Source organism: Anas platyrhynchos, chromosome Z, assembly GCF_047663525.1.
Source record: "Anas platyrhynchos isolate ZD024472 breed Pekin duck chromosome Z, IASCAAS_PekinDuck_T2T, whole genome shotgun sequence".
Taxonomy (NCBI): Eukaryota; Metazoa; Chordata; class Aves; order Anseriformes; family Anatidae; genus Anas; species Anas platyrhynchos.
In genome coordinates, this window is record NC_092621.1 from 26424165 (window position 1) to 26437665 (window position 13501).

General features: G+C 36.4%; 1 protein-coding gene across 2 annotated transcripts in view; it reads left to right on the top strand.

Moving 5' to 3' along the window:
• Positions 1 to 13501, top strand: part of CERT1 (ceramide transporter 1) — a 79832-nt gene that overhangs the window by 62812 nt on the left and 3519 nt on the right. Inside the window, exons 9-17 of one of the 2 annotated variants that reach the window (XM_027446890.3) lie at positions 224 to 310; positions 1202 to 1294; positions 1858 to 1935; positions 5974 to 6069; positions 6586 to 6718; positions 7611 to 7681; positions 9941 to 10069; positions 10833 to 10962; positions 12440 to 12576. In XM_027446890.3, coding sequence (XP_027302691.2) covers positions 224 to 310; positions 1202 to 1294; positions 1858 to 1935; positions 5974 to 6069; positions 6586 to 6718; positions 7611 to 7681; positions 9941 to 10069; positions 10833 to 10962; positions 12440 to 12567 — 945 coding nt within the window. In that variant the 3' untranslated portion in view covers positions 12568 to 12576. The remainder of the gene's footprint in view (positions 1 to 223; positions 311 to 1201; positions 1295 to 1857; positions 1936 to 5973; positions 6070 to 6585; positions 6719 to 7610; positions 7682 to 9940; positions 10070 to 10832; positions 10963 to 12439; positions 12577 to 13501) is intronic. The other variant, XM_038171325.2, reaches the window with a different exon arrangement.

The following is a 13501-nucleotide window of genomic DNA, read 5'->3' on the forward strand; positions in this document are numbered from 1 at the left end:
TTAAATTATATTTAAAGGAAACAACTTCCTTTTAACAAGCGCATTTTTCAGATGAATGGAAATCTAAAAATATTGGTTAAAATACTGAAGTCTATGGAAGAATTTAATATTGTCAGTTTTATGCAAAATATATATATATATATATATGTATTTCTAATATTGAACTTAAATGGAACTCTCATATCTCCAAAGTTCTAAACTAGCTTTGTTTCTTATGCCCTAGGAGGGTCCTAATAGTCTGATTAATGAAGAAGAGTTTTTTGATGCTGTTGAAGCTGCTCTTGATAGACAGGATAAAATGGAAGAACAGGTATTGATGCTTGAAAAATGTTTTAATGATGGGCACTTCATGGAAGACTTCTGTGACATAAACTCAGTCCTAGGGTACATCTCCTGAAACATTAGATTTTTATATCGATTCTTTTAAGTGGAATTCAGTTCTTAGTATTTATACAATGCAGCTAGTGTTGTTTAACACTAATTTTTAGGAAATTAATTTGCAGCTCACATAGAAAAGGACAGTGTAAATATTAACCTAACTGAATGCCTGTGGTTTTTGAGTTCTTATTGCTTCTGTACAAAATTTGCCTGTGTATGTAACTGATGCCTGTTCAAATGAGAATACGAAACACTGTAGCTGTTTCTCAAAACCAAACGTCTGCTCTAAAGTTCTTTTGGCAGTAGAAGTGGCAAGGATCAAAAAGGGTTAAGGTGCATGGCATGAAGTATACAGAGTATAAGAATATGTAGTAGGATATAAAATGAGAGAGCATAACAAAGGATTGTATCCTTTGTCTTACAAGTGTCTAGTCTTACAAAAGTAATGAACACAGTGACTAGGTTAAGAAGTATTAGACTTCTCAGTGAACACCTAGTACCCCGAAGAGTTTACCTGTGTTGCTGTCTCTTAGCCAAGAGTATAAGTTTTGAGTGATTGTTACTACCACATTCATGCAGCATCCTTAATGCTGCCAATCAATTCTTTTAATCGAGGAACACACCTGGGAGTACAGATGAAATAAATGAACAAATACTTCATTCACCTAAAAGAGAATCAGGATGCCAACTTAATGCCTGTCAGGGATACCATTAGTTCGTGTTTTAATGTGGTAGCCAATATATAGACTGAGGATGACTCACTCTGTTTAGTAGTCCACCCAGAAGCAACTGACTACCAATAATTAAACCTATTTTGTTGCAGTCTCAAAGCGAAAAGGTCAGATTACACTGGCCAACATCCTTACCTTCTGGGGATGCTTATTCTGCTGTGGGGACTCATCGATTTGTCCAAAAGGTAAAATATTTCCAATGATTTTCTCAAAACAATGGGCTGACTTTTGATGTTTCTATATAATTTGTATTGGTAGGTGACATTGATTTTTGTAGGTGTTTCTAGTAACTTTTAATGGTTTACTCATTTTCAATTGAAGCAGCTGGAATTGTAGAAGGACTGTTTTCTCTCTTGGCTCAACAAATACTAACTTGAGTGTTTATTTAGAATACTCTTGACTAGTATCAAGATTGCCAGAGATATTAAAGAAAAAAAATTTGCTAACCTCAGTTTTTAAGATACCTTCACCAAAATTTATGGAATTGATTAAAGTTTTAAAAAAGAAGTTTCTTGTATCTTGATCTATTGACTTTTTTTAGTGTTACTGGAAACACTGTGCTCCTCAGTGCCTCACTGGGAGTATAATACATAATAGGTGCATGAAATCAGCATTTGCTGCTGTGCTTGCTGCTTATGGTGCTTTTGTTTTCCTTTTCTTCATTATCTTGTGCTTGCAAGTTGGTACTGAATGCTCTGTTGTGCCTTTGTTCTGATTACTTGGTTTTTTCTTTGTCTGTCTCTGGTAGCCCTATAGTCGCTCTTCCTCCATGTCTTCCATTGATCTAGTCAGTGCCTCTGATGATGTTCACAGATTCAGCGCACAGGTACTGTATTAATGTGTAGAGTGGGGGTTGCATATCTTTGCTGTATTTCATCCTCTTCTCTAGAACCTAGTTTTTTTTGTTACATAAATCACTGCTTGCTTCAAACTAGTACATTGAGACAAACAAAGGACTTCTCTATTAGTATACTAAATGGTTGTCTTTTTACATTCCGCTTGCATGCATATCACTCCTGCAGAGGCCTAAATCTTGTGGAATTTTTGGATTGATTTCAGTAGCTTTAAATAAAAATGCATACACCTTAAATTCTGCATTTTTGATTCTTGTAAAAGTAGGATAACACCTGTTTTGTGTGGGATGGAAATGGTCTTTGAATTGAGTATATGTTCTTGTTTTTAAATCAGATTTAATTTTGTCTTTAACATTTGTCACTCTTAATGACATTAAGATACTAACTATTAAGGTTCAGTACTATCATTTTCTCTCTAGTAAAAACATATGAAAGGTTATAAAGTCTATTGTTAAAGATTGTGGATATGATTTTTTTTATTGAATTGTTTAAATATATTCACCGATCCTTTGGAAAGTAAATCTGATTTCTTGTATATGAGAATGTAGTTATATACACCAGTAACACACAAAATTATTTTAGGTGCTTACCATAACAATCATAGTTTAAAGTTGAATTAATTAGGTGATGTCACATGTTTGCTCTTTAGTCTCAAAACGTTGCTCAAACATGGCATACAGGCCATTAGTTTCCTTCTTCTGTGGTCCATGTCTTACTGTGAGTCAGAATCAGACTTTCTTCTGTGATATGTTTTGTCTTTTTTTTTTGTATATCATTTACTAACAATGCAAACAAGCTGCTTTTTCAAAGAGAAGGAATGGATTTTCTTTTAATTAACAGAGCCAGGAATCATACCACCTGCAGGCATTATTGCCATCTTTGTGAACAGAACCCTAGCACTTACACTTGCTTATCGGACTGAAAGCCTAACACTTGCCTTGACCTATTGGAGTCAGCTAATTGTTATATTTTGACTTATTGCAAGGGAAAAAAGTGTACAGGTTGTATTATACAGCATCGATAGACTCACCTACTGGTAATCCAAGAGTCAAGTTAGTATGTTAAGTTTGTTTGAAAGGAGGGAGCAAAGCAAGTAATAGAAAGCAAATTCGAGTCCAGAAGTTGGAATTGGTTGTCTATCAGGCTGTGGGTACATCACCTGCTCAATACAAGGGAAACTGATAATCACTGAAGTATGCAGGCCTTCTTGTTTTTGTCTTTTATGCCAGTGATAGCATTTGTGCTTCTATATGGTAATCTGAGGTCTGAATATTAGAGCTCTCATGTAGCTGAAAAATTAACCATATAAAAGCAAACCTGAGGTTGACCATGTCCTTATCACAGTAAAACAGATTGAGATTAAAGATCGTGACTGAATGGACTGGAATATGGTGGCAAAGCATTGCTCTTCTCAACTGCTGCATGGATTATATGAAGTAGAAGTTACCACCCAGTGCCTTAGGATGTGGTTTTGAGTTAAATGGCTCACTGCAGAAAGGATGATCTTGTTAGTTTATAAATTCTTTTCCACCATTACCTCAATGTACTTTCCCTAGAACAAATTTCTACCAGACTAACAAATCAGTCTACCTGCTCTGGACCTATACTACTGATGAACAGGCAGGTAAAAGACATCTGAAAGCATGAAGAGAAAAGCAGTATGCTATCTTTTGGTGACAACCTTCCTTGGACCTTTTAAATGTAAAATTGGCCTCCATCCCCTGGCAGGGGATTTGGCTTTTGAAAAGGCAAGCTAACATCTTGATTCTGAATAAATGTGACTTGCTTCTAGACCTCATTCATACCAAGGGAATTTTGGTGTCAGGAAAAGGTCAAGTAGAAACTTGCAGCTTTGTTTTTAAAATTGAGACCTTTCAACATGTATTCTGATGGGAGCTGTTTCTTCAGAAAGACATTGAGTTGTTACTGCCAGCTGAGTGGGAGGCTGCAGACTTAAAATTCTGCAGGTGTTTTGCAGATCACTTTGTTTTAAAGGACTATCAGTTTTAAAATAGATTTAGCTGTTGAGGGCCTTTTAAGTGAAGAACTGCCCACTTAATTTTAAGCCTAAGGCTGCATGGCATAGAGGATAGATGTGTTTTTGCAGACCATTTCTGTAGCCTGCCAAGAGATATTATTATCCCAGGGGTAATAATACGATCTCTTCCATGTCAAAGAAGCTGTGAATATTAACTCTGCCTAATGAAGTACCTAAAATAGGTGCAGGTTAACAGACAACAGCCAAACCATCTATGATCTACCTGCAGGATAGGTAACGCGTACAAGACAGTTGTAAGCACCTGCAGTTCCTTGGTCAAGTAGAAGCAATTGCTTGCTAGTGAAAAACAGCTCTGCTCAGCAAGTTGTAGCAGTAATACCTCTGTGTCCCTTAATTTAAAGGGCAGCTGTCTGAAAGATGCATGGTGAGATTTTCTGTCTGAAAGAAGTGTGACCTAGAGCTAGTGAATTGAATATTTAAATAGTCCATGTTCTCTCATCTGACTTGGATAGTACTGCCATTGTGTCATTGGAGGGAAAAAAAATAAAGGAATGTTTTCTAAGAAACTTGTTAGTAACTGTCAGGGAAAGGTGACTAGTCTAAAAGCAGAAATACAGATTTTGCTGTTTTTTTTTTAGTTCATTATAACTCAGAAGAAAAAAAAAGCTCAAGAACCAGACTGATAAATTGTGTTTCTGTAGATAAGTGTACAGTTAAACTGAAATATAACTTCCAATAGATTTTATTTTGATGTTGTATTTGGAGGACCTTGACCTGATTCAATTACCGTTTTTTTCTTCCTGCTCTTAAGTGTATTGCCTAAAAAATACATTTTATAAACAGAATTACAGTTTAATTTAGAAGTAAAAATGTATTTCAATTCTGTATCATATCAGAAGAAGACAAAGTAATTTTGCTTTCTACATGTTGTACTACCTGATCAAGTAATGCTTTTCCTTTAAAAAACAAACAAACAAACAAAAAACATTTCTAGTAATTCAGGAAAACAGTGTCAATCATGGTATTACTTGCGGTGTTAAGTTTTAATAGTCGCCTACTGTTTAGGTGAAAATTTACTAAATAGTTTACAGAATTTGTAAACATTACACAGCAGTGTATACCTGATTTTTGCCTATATTTTTCTTCGAGTTTGGATGGGATTTGGAAATGGTGGGAGCAGAAAAAAATAAAAATTATAGAATAAGATTACAGATACGTAATAAAACCACAAGTAAAAATGCATTTTTGTCCTACCCACCCATTTTAGTGCACATCATATAGAATAAAATAATGACACGTTCACATAGCTGTGTTAAAATTATAAAGTATCTGACCTTTAAGGAAAGCACATAACTAAGTAACTTTAAATTAGAATTTTATAATAGAGGAGTCTCTGCATCTTAATTTGATGTATGAATGTGAGCACTTATGTCTCTTTTCTAGTTTGCTATTGTACAAAGCTGTCAGTGCAACAGAATAGGCAAGTCTTGCTCATGACTGTTTCCTTCACTGCTGTTCCAATATGACTTCTAATAAGCACTCGTTTTTTTAGAGCTTATTTGTGTACAGGAGTATTGGGTCAACCACAGCAGTCCACCCCTACTTCCCTCCCCCTGCCTTTGTTCAGCCTTTTAGATGTTCTTCATTGGTTATTGGTCTTCAAGTCTTACAGTGCATTGTAATTCTGTTTAGAGATCCTCGAACAATTTTCTGAATGCTGAATTGAAACAGTCTTAGGGTAGAAGTATAGTGAGTTTTGGCAGTTTAGAGGTACAAAGAGAGGATGGGAAGCACCCATAAAGAGTGAAGTTATAATTGGAATCAAGGTTTTGGCATTTGTTTCTGAAGTCTAGAAGTATCTGTTCCCGATGTTTGACAGAAAGCTCTGTTGTCCTAGTTCAGCTCCTGCACAGGATTTGAAGTAATGACTTTTGGCTTCCAGTACTGTACAGTTGCCTGTTCAAGAAGATGAAAGAAATAATTTTAAAACGTATATTTTTTTTCTTTAAAGGTGGAAGAGATGGTACAAAACCATATAACTTACTCCTTACAAGATGTAGGAGGAGATGCCAATTGGCAGCTAGTGGTTGAAGAAGGAGAAATGAAGGTAAATATTTGCTTTTTCGCTTAATTAATATGACAGAAATTTTTAATTCTTTTTGAATACTACTTCTCAGTGATTTATGCTTTAAAACTTTTGAGGATAGCATTGTTTAAGCTAGGACTGGAGTCCACAAGAGCTGTAACTCTAAGAATAGCAGTGTCTTTATGGATACGTTCATTCCCTCCTCCTTAAAACTTGTTATTAAATGACACATAATTCCAATGTATAAGAATGGTAATGGTAGCAAGCTACTGTCAGCTATTCTACTGTGCTTATGTGGATCCTTGTATGTAGTGATAACATTGCTTAATCCATTTTGTAGTAGAGATTCTCGGAATAATGGTACTTTAATGCTAAGAACATCTTCAATAGTAGTTACTAGAGAAAACTGTTATGACAAATTATTCATGTGTTCCAGGAAGTTTTCTTAAAAATGAACTGGTGTTCATGTTTTAATTGCTTAAAACTTCAGTTTTGATCATTTCTGTTCTGTATGTCATCCTTTGTACTTGGCCATAGGTATACAGAAGAGAGGTGGAAGAGAATGGAATAGTTTTAGATCCCTTGAAGGCAACACATGCAGTTAAAGGGGTAACTGGACATGAAGTTTGCCACTACTTCTGGAATGTCGATGTTCGTAATGACTGGGAAAGTAAGAAATCACTTCTTAAGTCTTGCATGTTTATCAGCAATCATGGAATTAGAGAATATCCAAAACTAGAAGGGACTAACAAGGATCATAAAGTCCAACTCCTATCTCCACACAGGACTACATAAAAATTAAAAGAGATTTCTGCAAGCATTGTCCAAACGCTTCTTAAAATCCAGTAGCCTTGGTGCTGTGACCTGTTCCTTGGGGAGCCTATTCCAGTGCCAGACCACCCTCTCAGTGATGAACCTCTTTCTAATACCCAACCTGACCCTCCCCGATGCAGCTTCGTACAATTCCCATGGCTTCTGTCGCTGGGGGAGATCAGTGCCTCCCCACAGGCCCCCCATCATGGGTAAGCTGTAGGCTGCCATCAGGTCACACTCCTGTCTCCCCTTCTCGAGGCTGAACAGACGAAGTGACTTCATCCACTTCTTGCATGTCTTCCCCTCTAGACCTTTCACCATCTTTGTAGCTTTCCTTTGGATACTCTCTATAGAGTTTTAGAGATCATAGTTTTATGCCCTTCTTATATTATGGTACCCAAAACAGCACACAGTGCACCCAAACAGCACACTGACACAGAGCAGAGTGGGACAATCAATTGCTTTAACTGGCTAGCAACATAGTGTTTGATGCACGCTGGGGCACGGCTGGCCCTTTTGTCTGCCAGGGCACACTGCTGGCTCATGTTCAACTTGCCATCAACCAGAACACCCAGATCTCTTTTTGTGGGGCTGTTCTCCAGCCTCTTGTTTCCCAGTCTGTTTGGTGCCCCGGGGTTGCCCCATAGATTTACGTGCAAGCTGAAGTCAGCATATCAGCAAGCATATTGTTTATAATATTGACCTAATATCAGTGCTTGTTTACTGATGGATTTCTTTCCTTGTTGTAGCAACAATTGAAAATTTCCATGTCGTGGAAAATTTAGCTGATAATGCAATCATCATTTACCAGACACATAAGGTAAGACTAACCCTCTACCTGTATATGTACCTTACCAACACAGTTTTGGGCACATGTGCTCTAATCTATTATAAAATGCTTAACTAAACGTACTACTCAAAAAACAGTTCAGAACAAGTTACTTATGAAGCTGCAACTTTGTCAACCTTTTGAACATTGAATGCTTGATATCATAAGTGGTTGTGCATGTTTATGATATAGCAAGAAATAAATTAGGTTTGATTTTAATCTCCAGTAATATAACCTCCAGCAAGACAAGGGTCATATAAAGCAAACTGAAGCAATAAATCAACATCAACTTAAAACAAGAGAAATTCATGCCACTGTATCAAGTGCTTTATTCAATATTGCAAGCTACCATTGACCACAATTACTTGACATATGTATTTGCTTTATAAAGTGGTGTAATTGCTGGTGCAATATTCGTTCTTATGACTTGATTATGATTCTTTTTCTTCCCCAAAGAGTTCTGGTGCAACTTCACTAAAAATGTTATTTGAATTGCAATCTAGTAATTGTAGCCTAACATGTTCAAAAAAAATAAAATAAAACGGTAACTAAGAGTACAGGTTCATCTTGCATGATTTAAAGTGTTAATATAGTCAGAAATGAGCAAGTATTTTTCTGAGATAACTTTACCAGAAATGGTGTTACCTTAAAACAACCATAAAAGAAGATTTAATTTTGACTATGGCAGTTTTGTGAACTGTGTAGTGTTGTGGTAAAAAATAGACATTTTTAATTCTACCAAGTGTCAGGAAAATGGCTTCCATGTGGCTTCATATTTTATCAGATACTTTTGATTCTGAAATTTTCTGTTTAGAGAATGTCAGTTTGCCATATCTGTCCTGCTAAAGTAATTGCACTTAAAATTACTGTTGTTAAAATATTTTTTTTCTTTTCTCTGTCTTTCCACGCTTCTGAAGGCCTAGCTAACTGTAGATACATCTGTTTATACTTAACCAGTGCAGTTAATAGTGTAGTTTGTACCTTACAAGTATTAACTAAAATGTGAGCCTGAGGTTGAGAGAACAGGAAAGGAACTGCCTCTTCCTGTTTGCCTATGAGAAGTATTGCAGCTTGGCTCTTTGCCAAAGGCCTTAAACTTTTCTACTCAAGTGCAGCAGTGTAACCTGATATGTTTCTGTACAACAGCTATGCTGTTTCTGTTTCAGTTTTGAAAATTACATGAAATTGTTAGCATAGAATTTAACATAAAATCAGACATTTTTGGTTTGGAAGTGACCTTTAAAGATCACCCACCTCCAGCCCCTACCCCCCTACCCTGGGCAGGGACATCTTCCACTAGATCTGACTGCTCAAAGCCCATCCAGCCTGGCCTTGAACACCTCTACAAACTTGTCATCCACAACTTGTCAGGGCAACCTGCTCAAGTGCCTCGCCACCCTCATAGTGAACGATTTCTTCCTTATATCTAACGTAAAAGTACTGTCTTTTAGTAGAAAAACTTCATCTCTCGTCCTGTCTCTACACACCCTTGTAAAAAGTTTCTCCACCTTTCTTAAAAGCCCTCTTTAAGTACTGAAAAGCTCGCCAGAGCCACCTCTTCAGGCTGACCACTTCTCAGCCTGTCTTAATATGAGAAGTGCTCCAGCCGTCTGATAACCCTCATGGCCCTCCTCTGGACTTGGCCTAACAGCTCCATGCTGTTCTTATGCTGGGGGCACCAGATGCACTCAGTGAGTTGGTCTCACAAGAGCAGAGTAGAGGGGGAGAATCACCTCCCTCAACCTGCTGGCCACACTTATGATGCAGCCCAGGGTACAGTTGTCTTTCTGGGATGCAAGTGTGCACTGCTGTCTCATGTCCAATTTTTCATCCACCTGTACCCCCTAGAACTCTGCCACAGGGCTGCTCTCAATACGTTCTCCACCCAGCCTGTATTAGTGCTTGGGATTGCCCTGACCCAGGTGCAAGGCTTTGCACTTGGCCTTGTTGAACCTCAGGAGCAAGGCCCCACCTCTCAGGCCTCTCTGGGTCCCACTGGATAGCTTCCCTTCTCTCCAATGTGTCGACCACACCACACAGCTTGGTGTCACTGGCAAACTTGCTAAGGGTGTACTCAAACCCAACGTCTGTCATTAATAAAGATATTAAATGGTACTGGTACCAGTACTTGATGAAACTTTTTTTAACTGGTCTGATCTCGTTTGTCTTAATTCTGTTTTCCTCTGTCTAAAGATAAAAAAGTAATCTACTTGCCCAATTGTTGAAAACTTATTGGGTCTCTCTCTGCAGAGGGTGTGGCCGGCTTCCCAAAGGGATGTGTTATATTTGTCTGCCATCAGAAAGATACCAGCATTCAGTGAAAATGACCCTGAGACATGGATCGTGTGTAACTTTTCTGTGGAACATGATAGTGCTCCTGTAAGTATTTTCATTCTGTCAGGTTCTGCTTTTAAGTTACCATTTTTCTCTGTGTGGGGATGGTGTCGCAATAGAAGTGTGAGGTAGGTTGCCGGCTGGAGTAATCATGCAAAATACAGGTTATTTCAAAACCCAGTGGAACAATGACCTGGGTGTTCCAAGCCAAAAGCTATCTTGCCCTAACAATTGGCAGTTTGAAGGTGTTGCAGAAGATTGAAAACAAAACTTGTGGAGATGTGAAGACTGTTTTAAAAAAAAAAAATTACGACTCTGTATGGAATCAAATCGGTAACTTTTCTGTGTTGTCAGATGTGTCAACAAGTTTGTATAACTTTATATATAGGATCTCTTAAATTTCCAGTGTACATGGTTCTGCCAGAGAATAAGTAGTGAATGCTTTCTTTGGAGTGTTTCTGTGCTGATGCCTGTGCATCAGGGAAAAGTTACTCGTGTCTGTAAATGCAGATACATTACCCTTTAACTGCTTCCTTACTTGTTTGTTACAATAATTGAAGTAATTAACTTCCAATAGGTATTAAGCAAACAAATCAGAGATTCAGGCATTTCAGTTTAACCCTTTCCTTATTAACCATGTACTTTTCATTTTGTTTGTATTCCTGTTAATCATTTGCTGGAATGCTTGCTCTCTAAAACACAGCTTCCTGACTGTCTTAGACTTCATAGAAAATTAAAATGTTACAGTCAAGCATGTGGAAATAAACTTAGTTTGAAGTTTATGAATGTTTTTTTTTCTTTTCGGTAGCTGAACAATCGCTGTGTCCGTGCCAAAATAAATATTGCTATGATTTGTCAGACATTAGTAAGCCCACCAGAGGGGAACAAGGAAATAAGCAGAGACAATATCTTATGCAAGATTACATATGTAGCTAATGGTAAGTCTATATTTCTTTTCAATGTGATATTTATGATGTAGGCTTATTGTTATTATTATGAAATATTGTTTTTAATAATGTAAATGTTTATAAATATAAAAATATAATTATAAAATAATTATTCAGCTATCAAGAAAAAAATGTGTTTTTTCGTTAAACATACATGACAATATTTGTGGCATTCATGTTCAAAAAGACCTGAATTTGTGCTACAGCAATCAGTGAATGCTGGCATTCATTCTGTGGCATTCTGGGTCCTCCCAGAATTAGTGTGTAGCTTAAGTACTGAAATTTTGGTGGAGGGGGGTGGGTAGAAGATGTGTCTGCAACCGTGATGCTTTGGAATAGCTTTTAGTTTCAGCAATAGTAAGGGGTTTTTTATTCATGTATTGCTGTCAATTTTTCCCCCAGTTCATCTTGTTAGGCTGGAAAGCTGCAGATAGTAAAGATACAGTTCTTACGAACAGTGTTAAGAAGGTACAAATATATTTTGTGTGAGGATGTTTGCAAGCCTTATAATCTACTCCACATTTTTTTGTGTTTTTAATGGATAGAATCCTTGGTATTGACTTAAATTATCAAAGCCAAACTATATTGTTACTGTACCTAGTATTTAGAAGTGTGTTTATAATATTGGAACCACATAGCTATTAGCTTGTCTCCTGCAGCTACAAAAACACTTTAAGAGTATCTCACATGCTTATTATTTTTAACCACATATTACATGGCTTACTAAGGAACCAAAGTCTGGAAAATGAGTTCCATAAATCTTTGACATGTAGGAGTGACGTGACTCGTACTAAGTCCTGTGCAAATGCTGTTATATAATGCTAACCTCTGGGGTTATAAAGCTACTTTGTTTCCTGTTTCAAAAGTTTCCCAATTATTTTAAAATATATATTTTCAGTGACAAATTCTGAACTATGATTATATAGGAAGTGACAGCTGCTTCTGCAAAATACTTGAGCAATGAATTTAAACGTATTTCAAAGCCTCTCATATTTTAAAGCCCCTCAAAAATAATTTATAAGACATAGGCTACGTAGCAATTTTGCAGACAGATGCAGCAGTAACTGAGAAGTTTACTACAGAAATTAGTGTTTTTGAAATAAGAAGTAACTTGAATCTTCCTGTTTTTTAGTTTTGTTTTTTTTTTTTTTTTAAAGTACTTAGAAAATACGAGCTTCCATTTGGGCATTTCCAAAAGATTTGCAATATTATTATTTTGTTTTATTTTAATGTTTTATTGTTATGTTAATTATTTCAATGTTTTCTAAGTAGTGGCATCATAGACCTGGACCAAAGTTGATTACTATGAGTAGGAAGTGCTACAGTACAAGCTGTAATGGCCTAAAAAATTATGATTATTCACTGTAACTATTTCAGAAGGAATTGCAAGAATACAAACTTACATTTGCATTTCTAGCTTTTAGACGATTTACTGAATTTCAATGCCTTTCTTCCTGTCTACTTGTAGTGAATCCAGGAGGATGGGCACCAGCATCAGTGTTACGAGCAGTGGCGAAACGAGAATATCCCAAGTTCCTGAAGCGTTTTACATCATACGTGCAAGAGAAAACATCAGGAAAGCCTATTTTATTCTAGTACTAGCAGGTATATATTCTCTTTTAATTTCTTGATTCACTGCTTTAAATATTTAAGGCCAACAGAAGTATGCTGTCTAGAAATGTTTTATCACAATTAGCATGAATTCAATGTTTATTATTAGCCTATGTATGTAATATGCTTCTTAAAACATTCATGTAGTATTCACATGGAAAAATAATACTTGATTACTTATGTAGCCCTTACTTTTTGTAGACCTACTAGCTCTTGCAATTTTTCATATGCATGTCTATACTGGTTTTCTCAATTGTCGACGATGTTTTATAATTAGTTCAGTATGGATTCTTTTCAAAACTTCTCTAAAGCCTCATGAGGTTTTGATATCTATCAGGTACCGCTAGAATTAGAATATTATGGTATAGAATACCATAAAATATTGTGGTATTAGAATACCACTAGAATAGAAGGTCAAAGTATTCCTTTATATTGACAGAATAGTCTTGATCTGGGTTTTTTATTAACAATGGAAATTTTCTCACAAACCTGTATCAACCACTAAAATATTTTAAAGGTTGTGACCTAAATTTTCAGTCTTTGTGGTAAACTTGAAAAAGAAGCAATTTACAGATGCCTTCTGAAATTAGCGGACATTTTTATGGTATATGCCATTGGGCTAATCTAAAATGATTTTAACATTTAATTGATGTGACATTAGGAAAGGATTTCCCAATCACTTGAGGCTCAATCTGTCAGACGTAAGCATTTATGCAAAGTAAGGCTTTGCTTTGCTTAATTTTTGTTAGTGTGTAGACTGTAAGCCATAAAATTCCAGCTGCACGGTAGTATTTGGTAGCGCTAGTATTAGAGCAAGATCTGAAAGCAAGCTTATCTATTCTCTGTGCATGACACAGGCTGCCTCTATTTTTAGGCTCTATTTATTATGCCAGATTTCAAGTCTTTGTCATCTGATCCT